This window comes from Rhinopithecus roxellana, chromosome 15, assembly GCF_007565055.1.
Source record: "Rhinopithecus roxellana isolate Shanxi Qingling chromosome 15, ASM756505v1, whole genome shotgun sequence".
Classification (NCBI taxonomy): domain Eukaryota; kingdom Metazoa; phylum Chordata; class Mammalia; order Primates; family Cercopithecidae; genus Rhinopithecus; species Rhinopithecus roxellana.
In genome coordinates, this window is record NC_044563.1 from 48,660,897 (window position 1) to 48,683,114 (window position 22,218).

General features: G+C 39.3%; 2 protein-coding genes across 4 annotated transcripts in view; one reads left to right on the plus strand and one right to left on the minus strand.

The window, feature by feature from the left end:
* Nucleotides 1-22,218, plus strand: part of CCDC90B (coiled-coil domain containing 90B) — a 66,093-nt gene that overhangs the window by 27,061 nt on the left and 16,814 nt on the right. Inside the window, exon 9 of one of the 2 annotated variants that reach the window (XM_010362862.2) lies at nucleotides 20,660-20,700. In XM_010362862.2, coding sequence (XP_010361164.2) covers nucleotides 20,660-20,700 — 41 coding nt within the window. Of the gene's footprint in view, nucleotides 1-18,438; nucleotides 18,577-20,659; nucleotides 20,701-22,218 lie in introns of those variants that run through there. The other variant, XM_010362864.2, reaches the window with a different exon arrangement.
* Nucleotides 5,284-22,218, minus strand: part of ANKRD42 (ankyrin repeat domain 42) — a 69,701-nt gene continuing 52,766 nt past the window's right edge. The window contains exons 10-12 of one of the 2 annotated variants that reach the window (XM_030918807.1): nucleotides 18,565-18,691; nucleotides 13,958-14,102; nucleotides 5,284-5,536 (exon numbers count right to left, since the gene is read on the minus strand). In XM_030918807.1, the coding sequence (XP_030774667.1) occupies nucleotides 5,447-5,536; nucleotides 13,958-14,102; nucleotides 18,565-18,691 (362 nt within the window). In that variant the 3' untranslated portion in view covers nucleotides 5,284-5,446. Of the gene's footprint in view, nucleotides 5,537-13,957; nucleotides 14,103-18,564; nucleotides 18,692-22,218 lie in introns of those variants that run through there. The other variant, XM_030918808.1, reaches the window with a different exon arrangement.

Below are 22,218 nucleotides of genomic sequence, written 5' to 3' on the forward strand. Positions count from 1 at the left end.
GCCTCACCCCCTTCAAAGGAATGCAGCTCCTCGCCAGCAACAGAACAAAGCTGGATGGAGAATGACGAGTTGAGAGAAGAAGGCTTCAGATGATCAAAATTCTCCGAGCTAAAGGAGGAGGAGATTCAAACTCATCGCAAAGAAGCTAAAAACCTTGAAAAACTTAAGACTAATGGCTAATTAAACAATGTGGAGAAGTCCTTAAATGACCTGATAGAGCTGAAAACCATGGCATGAGAACTACGTGACAAATGCACAAGCTTCATCAACCGATTCGATCAACTGGAAGAAAGAGTATCACTGATTGAAGATCAAATGAATGAAATGAAGCAAGAAGTAAAAATAAAACGAACAAAGAATAAGAATAAAAATAAATAAATAAAAATAAATAAAATAAATAAACATAAAAAATAAAATGAAAGAGTAAAAATAAACGAACAAAGCCTCCAAGAAACATGGGACTATGTGAAAAGACCAAATCTACGTCTGACTGGTGTACCTGAAAGTGACAGGGAGAATGGAACCAAGTTGGAAAACACTCTTCAGGATATTATCCACGAAAACTTCCCCAACCTAGCAAGGCAGGCCAACATTCAAATTCAAGAAATACAGAACACCACAAAGATATTCCTCGAGAAGAGCAACTCCAAGACACATAATTGTCAGATTCACCAAAGTTGAAATGAAGGAAAAAATGTTAAGGGCAGCTAGAGAGAAAGGTCGGGTTACCCACAAAGGGAAGCCCATCAGAATAACAGCAGACCTCTCGGCAGAAACTCTACAAGCCAGAAGAGAGTGGGGGCCAATATTCAACATTCTTAAAGAAAAGAATTTTCAACCCAGGATTTCATATCCAGCCAAACTAAGTTTCATAACTGAAGGAGAAACAAAATCCTTTACAGACAAGCAAATGCTGAGAAATTTTGTCACCACCAGGCCTGCCCTACAAGAGCTCCTGAAGGAAGCACTAAACATGGAAAGGAACAACCAGTACCAGCCAGTGCAAAAACATGACAAAATGTAAAGACCATCAGTGCTAGGAAGAAACTGCATCAAATAACAAGCAAAATAACCAGCTAACATCATAATGAGAGGATCAGATTCACACATAACAATATTAACCTTAAATGTAAATGGGCTAAATGCTCTAATTAAAAGAGATACAGACTGGCAAATTGGATAAAGAGTCAAGACCCATCAGTGGGCTGTATTCAGGAGACCCATCTCACGTGCAGAGACACACAAAGGCTCAAAATAAAGGGATAGAGGGAGATCTACCAACCAAATGGAAAACAAAAAAAGGCAGGGGTTGCAATCCTAGTCTCTGATAAAACAGACTTTAAACCATCAAAGATCAGAAGAGAAAAAGAAGGCCACTACATAATGGTAAAGGAGTCAATTCAACAAGAAGAGCTAACTATCCTAAACATATGTGCACCCAATACAGGAGAACCCAGATTCATAAAGCAAGTCCTTAGAGACTTACAAAGAGACTTAGACTCCCACACAATAATAATGGGAGACTTTAACACCCCACTGTCAACATCAGACAGATCAACGAGACAGCAAGTTAACAAGGATATGCAGGAGTTCAACTCGGCTCTGCACCAAGCAGACCTAATAGATATCTGCAGAGTTCTCCATCCCAAATCAACAGAATATACATTCTTCTCAGCACCACATCACACTTATTCCAAAACTGACCACATAGTTAGAAGTAAAGCACTCCTCAGCAAATGTACAAGAACAGAAATTATAACAAACTGTCTCTCAGACCACAGGGCAAACTAGAACTCAGGATTAAGAAACTCACCCAAAACCACTCAACTACTTGGAAACTGAACAACCTGCTCCTGAATGACTACTGGGTACATAACGAAATGAAGGTAGAAATAAAGATGTTCTTTGAAACCAATGAGAACAAAGATACAACATACCAGAATCTCTGGGACACATTTAAAGCAATGTATAGAGGGAAATTTATAGCACTAAATGCCCACAGGAGAAAGCAGGAAAGATCTAAAATTGACACCCTAACATCACAATTAAAAGAACTAGAGAAGCAAGAGCAAACACATTCAAAAGCCAGCAGAAGGCAAGAAATAACTAAGATCAGAGCAGAACTGAAAGAGATAGAGACACAAAAAAACCCTTCAAAAAATCAATGAATCCAGGAGCTGGTTTTTTGAAAAGATCAACAAAATTGATAGACCGCTGGCAAGACTAATAAAGAAGAAAAGAGAGAAGAATCAAATAGACGCAATAAAAAATGATAAAGGGGATATCACCACTGACCCCACAGAAATACAAACTACCATCAGAGAATACTATAAACACCTCTATGCAAATAAACTAGAAAACCTTGAAGAAATGGATAAATTCTTGGACACATACACTCTCCCAAGACTAAACCAGAAAGAAGTTGAATCCCTGAATAGACCAATAACAAGCTCTGAAATTAAGGCAATAATTAACGGCCGACCAACCAAAAAAAGTCCAGGACCAGACAGATTCACAGCCAAATTCTACCAGAGGCACAAAGAGGAGCTGTACAAAATAGTTTCCTTCTGAAACTATTCCAATCAACGGAAAAAGAGGGAATCCTCCCTAACTCATTTTATGAGGCCAACATCATCCTGATACCAAAGCCTGGCACAGACACACACACACAAAAAATTTTAGAGTAATATCTGTGATGAACATTGATGCGAAAAGCCTCAATAAAATACTGGCAAACCAAATCCAGCAGCACATCAAAGAGCTTATCCACCATGATCAAGTGGGCTTCATCCCTGGGATGCAAGGCTGGTTCAACATATGCAGATCAATAAATGTAATCCAGCATATAAACAGAACCAAAGACAAAAACCACATGATTATCTCAATAGATGCAGAAAAGACCTTTGACAAAATTCAACAGCCCTTCATGCTAAAAACTCAATAAATTCGCTATTGATGGGCCATATCTCAAAATAAAGAGCTATTTATGACAAACCCACAGCCAATATCATACTGAATCGGCAAAAACTGGAAGCATTCCATTTGAAAACTGGCACAAGACAGGGATGCCCTCTCTCTCCACTCCTATTCAACATAGTGTGGGAAGTTCTGGCCAGGACAATCAGGCAGGAGAAATAAATAAAGAGTATTCAGTTAGGGAAAGAGGAAGTCAAATTGTCCCTGTTTGTAGATGACAAGATTGTATACTAAGAAAACCCCATCGTCTCAGCCCAAAATCTCCTTACGCTGATAGGCAACTTCAGCAAAGTCTCTGGATTCAAAATCAATGTGCAAAAATCACAAGTATTCTTATACACCAATAACAGACAAACAGAGAGTCAAATCATGAGTGAACTCCCATTCACAATTGCTTCAAAGAAAATAAAATACCTAGGAATCCAACTTAAAGGGATGTGAAGGACCTCTTCAAGGAGAACTACAAACCAGTGCTCAATGGAATAAAAGAGGAAACAAATGGAAGAATATTCCATGCTCATGGACAGGAAAAATCAATATCATGAAAATGGCCATACTGCCCAAGGTAATTAATAGATTCAATGCCATCCCCATTAAGCTACCAATGACTTTCTTCACAGAATTGGAAAAAACTACTTTAAAGTTCATATGGAACCAGAAAAGAGCCCTTATTGCCAAAACAATCCTAAGCCAAAAGAACAAAGCTGGAGGCATCACACTACCTGACTTCAAACTATACAACAAGACTACAGTAACCAAAACAGCATGGTACTGGTACCAAAACAGAAATGTAGACCAAAGGAACTGAACAGAGCCCTGAGAAGTAATACCACACATGTACAACCATCCGATCTTCGACAAACCTGACAAAAACAAGAAATGGGGAAAGGATTCCCTATTTAATAAATGGTGCTGGGAAAATTGGCTAGCCCTACGTAGAAAGCTGAAACTGGATCCCTTTCTTACACCTTATACAAAAATCAATTCAAGATGGATTACAGAGTTAAATATTAGACCTAAAACCATAAAAACCCTAGAAGAAAACCTAGGCAATACCATTCAGGACATAGGAATGGGCAAGAACTTCATGTCTAAAACACCAAAAGCAATGGCAACAAAAGCCAAAATTGACAAATGGGATCTAATTAAACAAGAGCTTCTGCACAGCAAAAGAAACTACCATCAGAGTGAACAGGCAACCTACAGAATGGGAGAAAAGTTTTGCAATCTACCCATCTGACAAAGGGCTAATATCCAGAACCTACAAAGAATTCAAACAAATTTACAAGAAAAGAACAACCCCATCAAAAAGTGGGCAAAGGATATGAACAGACATGTCTCAAAAGAAGACATTTATATACCCAACAGACACATGAAAAAAATGCTCATCATCACTAGCCACCAGAGAAATGCAAATCAAAACCACAATGAGATACCATCTCACACCTAGTTAGAATGGCGATCATTAAAAAGTCAGGAAACAACAGGTGCTGGAGAGGATGTGGAGAAATAGGAACACTTTTACAGTGTTGGTGGGACTGTAAACTAGTTCAGTCATTGTGGAAGACAGTGTGGCAATTCCTCAAGGATCTAGAACTAGAAATACCATTTGACCCAGCCATCCCATTACTGGGTATATACCCAAAGATTATAAATCATGCTGCTATAAAGACACATGCACACGTATGGTTATTGTGGCACTATTCACAATAGCAAAGACTTGGAACCAACCCAAATGTCCATCAGTGACAGACTGGTTTAAGAAAAATGTGGCACATACACACCATGGAATACTATGCAGCCATAAAAAAGGATGAGTTTATGTCCTTTGTAGGAACATAGATGCAGCTGGAAACCATCATTCTCAGCAAACTATTGCAAGAACAGAAAACCACACACCACATGTTCTCACTCATAGGTGGGAATTGAACAATGAGAACACTTGGACACAGGGTGGGGAACATCACACACCGGGGCCTGTCATGGGGTAGGGGGTGGGGGGAGGGATAGCATTAGGAGATATACCTAATGTAAATGACGAGTTAATAGGTGCAGCACACCAACATGGCACATATATCCATATGTAACAAACCTGCACGTTATGCACATGTATCCTAGAACTTAAAGTATAAATAAAAAAAAAGAAAGAAAGTGAAATATAACTAGATTTCTTTTGATTACTATACCAGCTAATATTTTAAAGCTTATGTAAATACTTGTAAAATTAATTACTCATAAATCTCTTGTCTTGCCTGTGTAGAGATATATAAGAATAATATCAGGAGAAGGTGTACAACTGAGTCCATGTCATTTTAAAAATCTCTAAATCTCTTTAATATAACATTTCTGCCTTCAGAATTGGAATAGAAGCATATCAGAGTAATTCTGAGAGTTTGTACAGATTTACATTTATATCAATTTTTTTAATGAAAGAGAAAAATCTAGCAGGTTAATTTAGTCATTTCACTGATTAGTACCTTCTCACAAACACTCCTCCAGAAGAAACCTTTTTTTTTACTCGCCTCTTCTCTTTGTTTGACTCACAAGAAGCACTGTCTTCCTATAAAGGAAAAGAGGGTCAAATACAATTTTCATGCTAGCACACATTTTTGTCTTTCTACATTGCCTATTCAAAAGAAAAAAAATTAGCCATGCTAGTATTTTCAACTCTGATTAAATTTCTTTTAGGATTTTATGTGAATAAATTCCCAAATCTGAAGTACCAGTGTATTATATTGTGCTGAATCGTATGACTAGGAGGCACCTTAAGAACTAGAGAAAGAATATAGAAAATTTAGTGGGTAAGAGGTGGCTACTTGTCAGATATAGCCAATTTTCACTGTTATCTCATTCAGTTTTATCTCTACCTAAAATCCCCAGACACTAATATTTAACAAGATATTGGTAACTGAAAATGTTAGTATGTCATCTTCTGGATTCTTTTGCCAGTCCCATAGTGCTGCGAATCATTCCCTAGCTTCCCCATTCCCGCTTTTGTTTTTGTACTGGATCCGTCTACTGCTCTAGTCTCATTGTACACTTTGCCTGGTCTCCTGGTCTCACTGTTTCTGAATATTTCTTGTCCATCTTGGTATTCTCAAGACCCAGCATGGAAGAATCAATAAATACTATGGTAAGGAGCAAGCAGGACTAGAAACACAATGAGTGGTCACTAGATGTTAATTATCTTTGAGTAATTCTTCCAATCAAAAATGCTCTGCATCTAGTTAGGCAGGACAGCTCTGAACACAGAGGCTCCAAGAACAGCACAAGGACCATGTCCCTGGGGAGAGCCCATGGCTGGAGTTAGTTCCCCAGGGTGTTCCTGCCCACACCTTTTCTAAGGAGTCCAGTTAGTTTAACTCAATAGTGTGTGAACATGGAAGTAAGCTGCCATTATCCAACACCACCTGGAAAAACAACCATGCATCTGGTCCCTCCCATATCCCTCAGCTGCAAACTTGAGAGTAGGATAAACTTCCAGCTTTCTCTTATAGTGGCCAGGTGTTTGTGGGCATAGGGGAATACAGATGGTCTCTTCTCTTGGAAAAAAAGCTTAGCGGCTAGTCTGAAGAAAAATAACAAACCTTTGACTGGGACTTAGCATATGATACAACTGTTCTTCATACTATACATACAAAATAAAGTGTAGTGAGTAGCATTACAAATATTTTAAAGATGAGGCCAGGTGCGGTGGCTCACGACTATAATCCCAGCACTTTGGGAGGCCAAGGCAGGCAGATCACTTGAGGTCAGGAGTTCAAGACCAGCCTGGCCAACCCTATCTCCACTAAAAATACAAAAATTAGCTGGGCTTGGTGATGCATGCCTGTAATCCCAGCTGCTCAGGAGGCTGAGGCATAAGAATCACTTGAACCCAGGAGACAGAGGTTGCAGTGAGCCGAGACTGTGCCACTACACTCCAGCTTGGGCAACAGAGCAAGACCCTGTCTCAAAAGAAAAAAGAAAAACACTCAGGTGGGGCAGGAGTTTAACCTAATCTAACTAGATGGAATTACAGAAAGAATATAGAAAATTTAGGGGGAAGAGGTGGCTACTTGTCAGATATAGCCAATTTTCCAGTGCTTTAATAAGAGTTATGACTTCCAGAAACAGGCAGGGTATGGTGGCTCACATCTGTAATCCCAGCGCTTTAGGAGGCTGTCGTGGGCAGATCGCTTTGAGCTCAGGAGTTTGAGACCAACCTGGACAACAATCCCCCCTCTCTACAAAAAATACAGAAAAAATTTAGCTGGGCATGGTGGCTCATGCCTGTACTCCCAGCTACTCACGAGGCTGAGGCTGGAGGATTGCTTAAGCCTGGGAAGTGGAGGCTGCAGTGAGCCGAGATCACGACCCTGAATGCCAGCCAGGGCACAGGGTGAGACCCCGTCTCAAAAAAATTAATTAAAGACTTCCAAAGACAGTAATACTTATTTTTCTTTACCTTTTATATATTAGAAGAGACCTTAAGGATTCCAAATTTTCTAGAAACAGTGGTTAAATAACAAAGTCCCTCCTAACACCAAATATGTAACTTGTTCTATCAAACCAAGTCTTAAAATACAACTACTTCAAAAGAAAATATGTGCTTGGCATTCAACAGGCCTTCCATAATTGTTCACTGAAGGTTCCGTATCTCCAAATTTCTAAAAGTTTCTGCATTTGGAGAACATTTTTCACCAAGATTACTCGTTTCTTTATCTTCCATTATAGCCAAGAAGTATATTTCTCCCTATTACATGTTTTCTCCTAAGCTCAACAGAACTATATATTAAGATACTAAATACATGAATCATAATGCTTAAGCACCAAAAGCAATTCTAAATGTAAATGCAGTCTATTACTACAACAAAATTAGACAAAAATCCTTGTGGTGAAAATGTATATATTTTTTTACCCTGAAAGAATTAACAGGTTTGTCGAACAGATTAAAATTCTACACATAAAACTGTTGACTTTGTAGATCTACCATTTATTGCTGGGATATATGGAATTCTTATTTTTCAAAAAGCCTATGCACTCTGAAAATTCTAGACAGCATATGAAACTATAAGAGAATTCCACCTTCTTGCTTACCAGTACAGACTCTTAACAGTGTCAAAACCAACCCTTCTCCCCCAAAAAAGTAGGGTATAAACAAAGAGAAAGAAAGGCATATCACAAACTTTTAGAACTTCCCCAAGCCAAGAGTTGAATGTGGATAAACTCCCTGAAATCCTCAAATTACTCCACGGGCCACTCTAGGTATATAAGCTAGGATGTCATAGGTCAGAGAGAAGCCCAGCAGAAACCATATCAAAGTTCAACCTTGTTCCAGACCTTTGCAGGTAGAAAATAAGGTTAAGTGAAACATGGAAGGTAACCGTGGAATATTGCCAGTTCCCGGTTAGCCATTCTTGATTAGCAAACATGGCCCAAAGCTGTAGATCAAGGACTTACTGAAAAATACTGGTTCTGGAGATAGAAGCTATGAGTTCAGTGCTACATAAATCTCTCTGTGGACAGACAGCTCTGCCAAAGCTATTACATTATATTTAAGTATATATTTAAAAATATATATATAAAATACTTAAAACATTAGTTTAAATTTAATGTTTTAAGTACAATATATATCAAAGAGCACAAAGAAAAAAAAGGTACAGCTTGATGAATTTTTACAAAGGGAATACACCCCTGTGACCATGACTGAGATCAAGAGACTGGATATTACCAGCATCCCAGAAGCCTCCATTTGCCCCTTCCTAGGCACTACTGACTTATCTTACCAATTTGTGGACTACATGGAATCATACAGTATGTACTCTTTCATATTGCTTTCTTTTAGTCAGCACAGTGTTTGTGAAATTCATTCGTAGTGATGTGTAGAGCAGCAATTCATACATTTTCATTGCTATATAATATTCCATTGTATGAATATAGCAAAATGTATTGATTATTACTGTTGAGGGAATTTTTAGATGATTCTAGTTTGAGAGATATATATAATAAGGCTGACAAGAACATTCATGTATATATTTTTTGGTGTCCACCTGTGTACACAAAGAAACATGTACTAATTCCACTAGGAATTTAATTTTCCAAAGTGGTTAAGCCAATTTACACTGCCACCATTGGTATATAAAATCTCCAGTTGTTCCACATCCTCACCAACATTTGGTAACGTCCATTTTAATTTTTGCCATTCTGATGGGTATATATTGGTATCTTGTTTGGGTTTTAATTTACATTTCTAATAACCAGTGATTTTAAGCACAATTTCATGTTTACTGGCCCACTTGGATATCTTCTTTTGTGAAGTGCCTATGCAAGTCTTGCCCAGTTTTTTTACTGGACTGTCTTTTTCACATTGATTTGCATAAGTTCTTTATATATTCTGGATATAACTTTTTCAGATAGGAGAGAAGAAAGAAAAGCAGAGAGAAAGAAAGGAAATATGTTTTTCTACACTTTGGCTTGCCTTTTCAAATCTGTTCATATAATCTTTGATGAACTGAAGTCTTATTTTAATGAAGTCCAGTCTACCCATTTTTTCCTACCCCAAGGTCATGAAGATATCCTATGTTATATTTTATCATCTCAACTTCCAATTTAAGACATATCTTGAAATATATGTTTGAACTTATAGTGTAACATTTTAACAAAATTATTACCAATTTTTAAGTTTTCATAAGTAAATTAACCCTATTAAAAAGCTATCATCAGGCCAGGCACAGTGACTCACACATGTAATCCCAGCACTTTGGGAGGCCGAGGTGGGTGGATCACAAGGTCAGGAGTTCAAGACCAGCCTGGCCAAGATAGTGAAACCCCCGTCTCTATTAAAAATACAAAAAAATTAGCCAGGCATGGTGGTGGGCGCCTGTACTCCCAGCCACTCGGGAGGCTGAGGCAAAGAATTGCTTGAACCTGGGAGGTGAAGGTTGCAGTGAGCCAAGATCGCGCCACTGCTCTCCAGTCTGGGCAACAGAGCGAGACTCGTCTCAGAAAAAAAAAAAAAGCTATCATCAGAAGTTTTCAAAGAAACATTTTCAAAATAAATGTTCCTAAAAGCACAGAAAGAGGGAGTGTGAGGGGTTTATAATAGCAGTAACAAGTGGTGTTAAAAGCATAGACTTGGGGCTAGACAGGTTGAAATCATGGCTAGCCATCTAACAAGCTTTGTAACTTTATAAATTGTTTATTTTATCTGAGAGTTGATTTCTTCATTTGTAAAATGAAGATGGTATCTGCTGAATATAAAGTCTTAACACTAAGCCCAATATACTCAAAACCTGTCCAAGAATGATGTTATTAACATAAGTTAAATGATCTCATAAAACTTAGATTTTCAGTACTGTGGGTAAACTAAGTGCCCAATCATGCTGTACTACAAATGACAAGAAGCCCTCAGACCAGTACAAGGTGCTTGATGGAAGGAGAGATCACGTGTGACCAGGGAGACTAGGAAAGGGGTGATAAATGAGATGGTTCTTAGGGGATTTTACAGAGTCAACAGGCAGTTTTCAAGATATATGGACAAACTGAACAAAGGTTTAATGATGGGAAAGCATAGGGTAGCTTAAGAAAAAATAAGCTATTAATATATGTAGGAGAATAGACAAAAATAAGGTTGGTGAGGTAGGTTAGGGCTGAATGTCAAACTGAAGAATCAGTACTTATTCAGGTAAGGAAGATTTTCAATCCAAGGAGGACAAGAAAATCAGGCTGACCACTGTGAGTCAAATGGATTTGGATAGGGAAGGAGTAAATACCAAAATTCTATCACAGTAGTTCAGATAGAAAGATACAGAAACCTAAACTAGGGAAGCAGTGAAAGTAGAGAGCATGTTCCCACCTACGGGATGGGCTCACTTTTTGTATGACCTAAAGGAGAAAACATGGCTAATCATTAAAAGTCCAAGACTGGGTAGTTGAGAAAATAGTGATGCCATTAATTTAAATGCAGAGATAGGGGAGAGAATCTGGTCTTGATAATGAGCTTGGTTCTGAACATTTTTTTTTTTTTTTAAATTCAAGCACCACTGGGAATTTCAGGTGGAAATGTCCAGTTGACGAGCAGTGAGAAATACAGGTGGGGAGCCCTGGTGGGGACAACAGTACTAAAGTATGGATTTGATAGTCATTTCCACAGAAGTATTAGAAAAATATAATCTGGAGGCAGAGATTCTGAGTTTGCTCCTGCCTTACACTAGCTGTATGCTCTAACAAGACTCTCAACTTCTCTGAGCCTCTGCTTTCTCATTTATAACACAGGATCAAATATATATATATATATATATCATTCTACCTCCTCATAGGGTTGATGCAGACTAAAATGAGATAATATCTGAGAAAGTGCTATAAAAACAGCTGTTATCAAAAAGCTATTTAAGTGCTTTATATATGTCAAACTATCCTAGGAAACTATTCTAAGAATTTTTTTCTCAGTAAAAATTGTACTATTGCTGATTATTTTGGGGTCTGAGGATCTTAAAGTACAATAGAATGCAATCATAGGTCCTGACCAGAAGGTGGCAGGAGAAAGACTTAGAGCTTCTTGAGGATTCCATATTTATAGTTCTGAATAAGTTCATTTTACTTATACTTTATATATAATTAGACTCCCAAATAAATTCTTCCTATCCTTAGCTGCATGTGGCTCTACACATTTATTTATCCACTGACCATATCAATTCATCTGTAATATAGAAAATGGAAAAAAAGAAAGGGAGTAAATAATACAATGACTACTACTATATAGTGAATACCTCTATAGGTATATAGAGGTATACCTATATAGTATAGGTAGAAACCTATACTAGAAACCGCATTCAGGATTTCTACATAATATTCCATTTAACATCAATACAATCCCAAGAGGTAGGTATTATTATTCCTCATTTTAAAGACAAGGAAATTGAGATTCAAGCTTTTGCAAGTGAAAATAAACAGTGCCAGAGTTGCAGCTGCCATGAAAGCTCAGTGACATTTGCTTATTTACAAAAATTAGGTATAACCTAAAGCAAGAATGCAAAAAACAATGAATTCTGAGCACAGGGACCTTGAGTCAGCTCTCCTGAAAGCCTACACATTGTTGGTAAAGTGAAGTTTTAGGGAAGCAAAACTATGGAGTATGAAACCAGATCCAACCTGAGAACAGATGCTTCTGAGTAAGCAAAGAGAATTTCTAAATAGCTAAAAGACAGAAAACATTTCTAAGTAGACAGTTTGGAATGGTTCAAAAGAAAATGTGCAGCTTGGGTGACCACCCCAAAATATTGTCCCACCTAGGCAGCTGAAGAACAACAACTTAGCCTTGACAACAAAGCAAGATCCCAACCTTATAGAAAAAAAAAAAAACACCTAATTGGCCAGGTGTGTTGGTGCATGCCTATAGTCCCAGCTACCTGGAAGGCTGAGGCAAGAGGATCACTTGAACCTAGGGAGTTTGAGGCTACAGTGCCCTATGATGGCACCACTCCACTGAAGTATGGGTGACAAGAGCAACACCCTGTGTCAAAAAAAGACAAAACAAAGAACAACAACTTACCTTTCTACTTTTGAGGAGACTGGGAGTCACAGAGTCCCTGCCACAAGGTGGAGAGGTAACAGATTTGATTGGAAGCAGTAAGTTATAAATGGTACTGTGTCCTGTAGCCCTCTAACCAACACATGACTGTACAGCTGGCCTCTCTGATACTAAAGTTTCCCCATGTGCTAAAGGTCATACAAGAAGAGGGTCGCAAAATGAAGAGAATAGATTAATTATTATAGTTAATTATATTTCTTGGAAAATCAACCACTGGTGAGATACCAAAACCCAGAGAAACTGAGGAAGTGATTATATTTGCATATGCATAGACATACACATACATGTTTGCAGATACATAGAATTTTGTCTAATATGGTATGTACTAAATTGTTAACAATAACTTCTTCTGGAGAGTGGAACTTAGTGTCAGAAGGAACATCTGTTTTGTTTTTAACACTATACAACAAACATGTTTTATTATTTTAATTTTTTTTTTTTTTTTTTTTTTTTTTTTTTTTTTTTTTTTTTTGAGACGGAGTCTCGCTCTGCCGCCCAGGCTGGAGTGCAATGGCCGGATCTCAGGTCACTGCAAGCCCCGCCTCCTGGGTTTACGCCATTCTCCTGCCTCAGCCTCCCAAGTAGCTAGGACTACAGGCACCCGCCATGTCGCCCGGCTAGTTTTTTTTTTGTATTTTTTAGTAGAGACGGGGTTTCACCGTGTTAGCCAGGATGGTCTCAATCTCCTGACCTCGTGATCCACCCGTCTCGGCCTCCCAAAGTGCTGGGATTACAGGCTTGAGCCACTGCACCCGGCCTATTTTAATATTTTTAAAGTGGTTATTGAAGAGACCAATGACTAGTTTGTGCAAAATAAAAAGAAGCCAGGAAGATTCTATAATATTAATAGATCAGATTTGAGGTGACACAAGCCTCAAACAGAATTAATTCATCCATGATGACTGATGAAGAAACTTCCCTATGGAAAGAAAATATGGATTCCATTCAAAGCACTTTATTTTGGTTATTTAGAATATTAAAATATACATATCCTCTAGCTGTCTTAGAATTCTTATTGATTACTCTGCTTATGAGAATATTTTCTCCTTCTATGGTACAATATTAACAATAATACTTAGGAACCAGGCTGCTGTTTGAAGATAGATAGATAGATAGATAGATAGATAGATAGACAGACAGACAGACGTGTGTGTGTATATAGAAAGTTACATAGTTACATATAGTGTGTGTGTGTACATATATTCCTTTAATCCTGTCATCAGCTCTAGAAAGTATAAGTTATCATCGCCAGTTTATAGCTGAGGCACAAAAAGGTTAAATGAGTAGCCCAAATCAAAAAAGACTATAGCCAGGATTCAAGTCCAAAGAGCCCCAGCCCAAAGCTTGTACTCTTAGCCACTCTTGTATATATTTGTTGAGAAAAATAAATGTATTAAAAAGGACACCAACCATAGCCACAAAGCTGGGGACTTGAATTTTTTCCAGTGTTTCCCTGAGTTGATCAACTTCTGCTCGGTATTCATCAAGCTGACATTCTAATTTTTCTCTACGTAGTCGTTCATACTCCAGCTGGCCCTGTAGTTCTTTGATGGTCCTATCAAAAACAAAAATTTTTAAAAATCAATCACCAATGTCAACTAACTATTTTTAATAGTGGAAAGCATTCATGCATTGTATTTAAGGCAAATAAAACAAAGAAATCATTTATTCAACAAATATGTATTAAGGTTCTACTACGAACGAGCACTGACTTAGGTACTGGGGATACAGTGGTGAACGAAAGGCCCAAAATCTGCCTTCCTGGACCTTACTACTGCATAGTAGAGATATGCAGACAATAAGGAAAATAAATAAGTAAAATATATGGTATGTTGGAAGGTAGTAAGTGCTAAAGGAGAAAACAAAAATAAAGCAGGAAAGAGTAGTATAAAATGTTGTGGAAGAGGAGCTTAACATTTCATACAGTGGCTAGGGAAGGCTTTACTGATAAAGGGGCTTCTAAGCCAAGCCCTGAAGAAAATAAGAGAGATAACCCTGTAGACATTAGAGGAAAAGCATTCCAGACAAAAGGAACAAGTGCAAAGGCCCTAAAGTAGAAGTATGCCTGAAGAAGTACAAGAAAAACAGAGGCCAATACGATAGAATTGTTTAAAGAATAAAAGGGAAGCCAGGCATGGTGGCTCATGCCTGTAATCCCAGCACTTTGGGAGGCTGAGGCAGGTGGATCATTTGAGGCCAGCCTGGCCAACACGGTGTAACCCTATCTCTACTAAAAATACGAAAAAAAAAAAGTCAGATGTGGTGGCACACACCTGAAATCCCAGCTACTTGGGAAGCGGATGCATGAGAATCACTTGAACCTAGGAGGCGTGGATGCAGTGAGCTGAGATCATGCCGCTACCCTCCAGCGTGGATGACAGAGCAAGACTCTGTCTCAAAAAAAAAAAAGAGAGAGAGAGAGGCCAGGCACAGTGGTTCACGCCTGTAATCCTAGCACTTTGGGAGGCCAAGGCAGAAGAATTGCTTGAGCCCAGGAGTTCAAGACCAGCCTGGGTAACATAGTGAGACCCCCATCTCTACCCCCAAAAACATTTTTTTTTTAATTATCTGCATGGTGATGCACACCTGTAGTCCTAGCTACTTGGGAAACTGAGGTGGGGGGATCCCTTGAGCCCAAGAGATCAAGGCTGCAGTAAGCTGTGATCATACCACTGCACTCAAGCCTGGGTGACAGAGTGAGACCCTTTCCAAAAAAAGAAAAAGGAGAGGGACAGTAGTGTGAGTCAGAGACGTAAAAGAGAACCAGAGTAAGTAGGACCTTTTAAATCATAGTAAAGACTTTGGCTTTTACGCTGAAGGAAATGGGAAGCCACTGGAGGGTCCGAGCAGAAAAATGGCACAATCTGACCTGTAATGATTGCCCTGGATACTGTTTTAATATGATTACAATGGATATGATATGATTACCCTGTTTTAATATGATTACTCTGGATACTGTGTTGAGAATAGACTACAGGGTAGGGGAGTGGGGGATATGAAGGCAGGGACAGGAAGTAGGAGACCTATTAGGAGGATGTCACAATAATCCAGACAAGAGGAGACGTAATTTGAACCAGGATTTTTCTACCTTATGGCTGGATGGTGAGGGGAAACAGAATTCCCAAGGCATGTTAGGTTGGGTCCCAGAAGGGCAATCTAAGAATATACAGTAGTAGCTCTGGTACAGAAGTGAGTAAGGTTAAGATTGGGGATAGAGAGGAAGAATGTTAATTGTGGAAGCCTAGAAGTTCCGCAATTAAGAAGGGAATATCATCCCCAGGACAGAGTAACACAAATATGTTTTATTGTATTGAGAGATTGGTCTAACTGATGGACAACAACAAAAATCAAAAGATATCCCTCAAGCCAATACTTGCCCAGTTTTTCTTTACAACTATATCTAAGATCAGGAGTTTGTACCCAAAGAATAAATGTCTTAAGATGCACTTAACACAGCGAGGTGTGGTGGCTCATGCCAGTAATCCCAACACTTTGGGAGGCCGAGGCAGGTGAATCACTTGAGGCCAGAACTTTGAGACCAGCCTGGCCAACATGATGAAACTGTATCTCTACTAAAAATGAAAAAAAAAAAAAAGTCAGTGTGGTGGCTCACGCCTGTAATCCCAGCACTTTGGGAGGCTGAGGTGGGCAGATCACCTAAGGTCAAGAGTTCAAAACCAGCCTGGCCAACATGGGGAAACCCCTTCCCTACAAAAATACAGAAATTAGCTGGGCATGATGGCACGTGCCTGTAATCCCAGCTACTTGGGAGGCTGAAGCGGGAGAACTGCTTGAACCCAGGAGGTGGAGATTGGAGTGAGCTGAGATCACACAATTGTACTCCAGCCTGGGAGACAGAGGGAGACTCAGTCTCAAAAAAAAGAAAAACAAAAACAAAACAAAAAAAGATGCACTTAACACAAAGTGGAGAACAAATGCTAGAGAAGAATTAAAACTCACTCAGGGTGGAATTTAGAAGAAACACTGCCATCTTAGCTGATATGAAAATGCATTCTGGCACAAACATAAAGCATTTTTTTAAAAAAAACTCTGTTCAAAAATCACTTACATTAATAATATTTCACACTGAGAGACTAATCCATAACTATTCGACTGAAAGTTCCATTAAAGACTATTAAAATTATAATGATCTTAAACAGGGTTAGAATCATAGACTTAGGCTCAAATCCTGGCTCTACCCACTCTGTGACTTTACCCAAGTTACTTAACCTCTATATTAAGTCTTGGTGTCCTAATCCGTATAGCTCATGGAGTTGTGAGGATTGCCTGAGATAAGGTATCTAAGGGGCTTCTCTGGTGCATAGCATATAGTAGTGCTTAGAAGTAATATAAATAGCTGTAGTGGTAGTATAGTAATCTGCTTTAGGAGAAAAGTAAAGGAAACCAAAATTTAAAGCTCATTAGTAGGAAATAATTTTTCCACCATGAAGTACTTTTCTAGACTACAAAGAATCTAAGAACTTTCAGCTAGGCTCTTAGACCAAGGCTAACACTAAAAAAAATTCTACATCTCAAAACACTTCAAACAATATAGAGGCAGGGGACAGCCACCTATATGATATGATTTGTGAGATACCAAGAAAGCCCCTGATTTAAAACAAACAAACAAAAAAAATCAGTCTGCCACAGCTTCCTAGTGTCTAAAATCAAAATCACATCAAGAGATAGTTTCAGTTAATAGGGTAGCAGGGAAAAAAAAAAAACAGAAAAAAAGAGTATTTTGGCCTAATGTTTTGCCTTCTGTTTAAATTCCCAAGTACCCATCCATGGAAGAATGACACATTAATCCTTATTTTTTTTTTCTTTCTTTTAAACTAGAGCCAAATGTCAGCTTAACCACATTAATCCTTATCAAAGATTTAGATGTTACTCTGAATACAGTTCGCAGACCTCTTTCAGAGCTCAATTCGGAAGTGGGTGGAAAAAGGGAAACAGGCAGTTCTAAGAGTGTGACGGAACAAGACGCAACCAAAGGAAAGGGCAGGAAAAGCAGAGAACAAAGAAGGGAATCCATGTGTGGTTCTCTTTCCGGACCCATGTTTGATTAAATCCAAAGTTTTCTATCTCTTTCTGTTCCCTGTCCATTCTGGAAAGCAGATAGACAAGCAGAGACAGTAGGATGAAAGAAGCTCATGGCATCCTCTATCCCAGCAGCTATTAACTACAGTAGTCCCTCAGTATCAAAGAGGAATTGGTTCCAGGAAGCCCCAGACACCAAAACCCACAGATGCTAAGTCCCTTACATTAAAATGGTATAGTACATATGTATCTGCATATAATCTATATGCATTCTCCTGTATACTTTGAATCATCTCTAGATTACTTATTGTAGTAGTATAAGTTGTTGTAGCACATTATTTAGGGAATAATAACAAGGAAAAAAACTCTATAAATGTTCAGCAAAGACACAACCATCCTTTTTTTTTTTTTTTCCTGATTATTGTCTCTCCAAGTTTGGTTGCATGCACGATGTGGAGCCCACAGATACAGAGAGCCAACTGCAATTAGAGAGGTACCCATCATCCAGAGAGCCAATTTAGGGTGCAGAAAGTGAAAGGTAGAGACAACCATGCACTTGCTCACTGCCTCTAGATGCAAGAGCATTCTCTGATGGGTACTATAATCAGTGAACATAAGACCTAGTCTCAGATTTATGAATGGGCAGTGTAGCCTGATGGAAATGTTCAGAGACTACATTAGAATGTCAGTTTTGCAAGATGAAGAGAGTTCTGGAGATTGGTTGCACAACGATGGGAACGTACTTAACACTACTGAACGGTATACTTAAAAATGGTTAAGACGGTAAATTTTATGTGTATTTTATCACAATTATTTAAAAATCTTAACTCCTTTGCCATCTGGGGGCTTAGGAGAAAAGCAGGATGGAACCTAACACCCTTTGGCAAGATGAAAGAAAAAGTTGCTGATGAACAAACCCTCACATGGCATTTACAGAGGTATTTAAAAACAAATCATTAAAGTTTTGAGGACATTACTTTTCAGACTCGAGCTGTTCTTTCTTCTGCTTTAAATCTTCTTCTGTTATGCCTCCCAAGTGTTTGTAGTTGCTCTCGGCAATTTCCAGGAGGTGTCTCAATTCTACAATTTTCTTGTAAGCTCTCACTGCAAAACAGAGTTGAGTAGGAACCTAGTTAGACATATAACAGCTCATGTGTCCACTGGGTGCTGGTCTTCTTGAGCGTATTCTTCTTGTAGACTAGTGTCTGTATGGTTTGGAGAGGGGGTGGAGGAAGGTTGGTATATACAAAGAAGGATAAATATCAGTAACAGAATACTAAAATGAGCATGCAATGAAATATCTAAATGGAGGATTCTTTCCCTGCTACTGGAGCATGTATCAGGTTGTTATGACTATTAATGCTACGAACAAGAATGTTTTAAAAGACTAGCAGTATTGGCCAGGCACGGTGGCACAGGCCTGTAATCCCAGCACTTGGGGAGGCCGAGGTGGGTGGATCACCTGAGGTCAGGAGTTGGAGACCAGCCTGGCCAACGTGGTGAAATCCCGTCTCTACAAATAATTTAAAAAAGTAGCCGGTGTGGTGGTGTATGCCTGTAATCCCAGCTACTCACGAGGCTGAGGCAGGAAAATCACTTGAACCCAGGAGGCGGAGGTTGCAGTGAGCCGAGACCATGCCACTGCACTCCAGCCTGAACAACAGAGCAAGACTCCATCTCAAAAAAAAAAAAAAAAGACTAGCAGTGTTTTAGTACTAATGGTGGATTACAGGACCATGTGCAATCTACTATGTAATAGAAAATTAGAAAAACTGAAATAAGTACCAGCCACAAATTTTGTGATTGGTCACTTGTAGCACCTATGCAAGAGAATAGTAAGAGAAGGAAGTATATTGAGAGATATTCTGAACTATTCTCCAACTATCAGAACCATGACATCTCCATCTTTTATGGCAGTGGTTCTCTATCTGGGGTGATTTTCTTCCTCAAGGGTCATTTGGCAACCTCTGAATAAGTTTTGCTTGTCACAGCTTGGGAGTGGGAACAGGGAGGTGCTGCTGGCATCTAGTAAGCAAAGGCTCAGGATGCTACTAAACATCTCACAGTGCACAGAAAAGCCTGCCTCAACAAAATAATTATCTGGCCCAAATTGTCAAGAGTATAGAAGTTGAGAAACTCTGCTTTACAGGACCAGCTTAGCAAATCACAGCCTCTTCTTCCTAACACCAATGATTTATCTACCAACAGGTTAGAGCTGCAGGTTCTAAACTGCATACACCTGAATCAAATGGGATGCTTTTTAAAAATGTATGTGCTTGAGCCCCATTCCAGACCTACAAATTCAAGAATATGTACTTAATAAAAGCTCCTCGGTCAGGAGCAGTGGCTCACGCCTGTAATCCCAGCACTTTGGGAGGCGGATCACTTGAGGTTGGGAGTTCAAGACCAGTCTGGCCAACATGGTGAAACCCCATTTCTACTAAAAATACAAAAATTAGCTGGATGTGGTGGCATATGCCTGTAATCCCAGCTACTCGGGAGGCTGAGGCAGAAGAATCACTTGAGCCCGGGAGATGAAGGCTGCAGTGAGCCAAGGTCATGCCACTGCACTCCAGCCTGGGCAACACAGTGAGACTTTGTCTCAAAAAAAAAAAAAAAAGGCGGTCAGGCGCGGTGGCTCACCCCCGTAATCCCAGCACTTTGGGAGGCCCACGCGGGCAGATCACGAGGTCAGGAGATTGAGACCATCCTGGCTAACATGGTGAAACCCTGTCTCTACTAAAAATACAAAACAAAATTAGCCGAGCATGGTGGCTGGTGCCTGTAGTCCCAGCCACTCGGGAGGCTGAGGCAGGAGAATGGCGTGAACCCGGGAGGCGGAGCTTGCAGTGAGCCGCGATGGCACCACTGCACTCAAGCCTGGGCGACAGACCGGGACTCTGTCTCAACAACAACAACAAAAAAAGGCTCCTCAGACAATTCTAAAGGGCAGACAGGTTTGGGAACCACCATAACCACTAGTAAGAAGGTACAGGGGATTAAGATAAAAAATGTCAGAAAAGAGTGAAAGAGCAGTATTTAGCTTATATAATAATTTCTTTATTATTTCAGAGTCTGTGTTTCGTAAAGCCTGTTTTATGGGGTCCTCAGAGGTAAGAACTAAGATTAATTGGAATTAGCTCCAGGAAGAAAGATTTCAATTCAACAAAAGAGGAAATTTCCAATGAAAACAATAAAAATCATGTATTTATGCAGTGTCTGTGATGTCGAGACACTACACTAAGTACCTTATACAGTTTAATCCTCACAGAGAAGAAATGCTTCTCAAAAGAAGACATACACAGAGCCAACAAGCATATGAAAAAATGCTCAACATCAGTAATCATTAGAGAAATGCAAATCAACACCACAATGAAATGCCATCTCACATCAGTTAGAATGGCTATTATTAAAAAGTCAAAAAACAACAGATGCTGGGGAGGTTGTGGAGAAAAGAGAACATTTATGCACTGCTGTTAGGAGTGTACATTATTTCAACCATTGTGGAAAGCGGTTTGGCAATTTCTCAAAGAACTCAAAACAAAATTAACACATGACCCAGCAACCCCACTGTTGGTATGTACCCAAAGGAATATATATCATAGTATAGTCATACTATATTCACACTATATTCATACTATAAAGACACATGCACACATATGTTCATCGCAGCACTATTCACATAGCAAAAACATAGCATCAACCTAAATGTCCATCAACAGAAGACTGGATAAAGAAAATGTGGTGTGGCTGGGCACGGTGGCTCATGCCCGTAATCCTAGCACTTTGGGAGGCCAAGACGGGCAGATCACAAGGCCAGGAGTTCAAGAACAGCCTGACCAACATGGTGAAACCCCATCTCTACTAAAAATTCAAACATTAGCTGGCCATGGTGGCACACACCTGTAGTCCCAGCTACTCGGTAGGCTGAGGCAGGAGAACCACTTGAACCTGGGAGGTGGAGGTTGCAGTGGGCCAAGATCGCACCACTGTACTCCAGCATGGCAACAGAGTAAGACTCTGTCTAAAAAAAACAAAACAAAACAAACAAGAAAAACTTACTACCATTCACCGAATTCCCCAGGCCAGAAATCTGTCATCCTTGATTACCCTCTTTTTCTAACACCTCATAGCCACATCTATCAGCAAATCCTATCATCTTTCTCTTCTAAATACACCCAAATCTCACCACTTCTCATTATCCCCATCATCTCCACTCCAGTCCAAGCCATAAACAACTCTCTCCTGAACTATAGCCACAGCCCCCTAACTGATTTCCCTGCTTCCACTCTTGCCCTATGAAGGAAAATGGGCTTTCCACAACACCAGAAATCTGGAGGCAAAAACAGTCAAGGCCAACAAGATCTTGGCTTGGCTTTCACTCTATCTTCCCAACAAAGTATGATCTTACTGATGCTGATTTTTTTCAAGAACCAGGATATATATATATAAATTGCCTTAAAGAGAATACATAGAATGTTAATGTAAGCTCTTCTTAAATGGTGATGAAAGCCTCTAGTATAAAAAGGCGGAAGCAAAACAAGAATGGAGATGTCCTATGTAGGTAGGTACAGGCCTACATCAGAAACTCTAGGAGCCCAGGAAATCTGTGCAGATATTCTACATCTGCT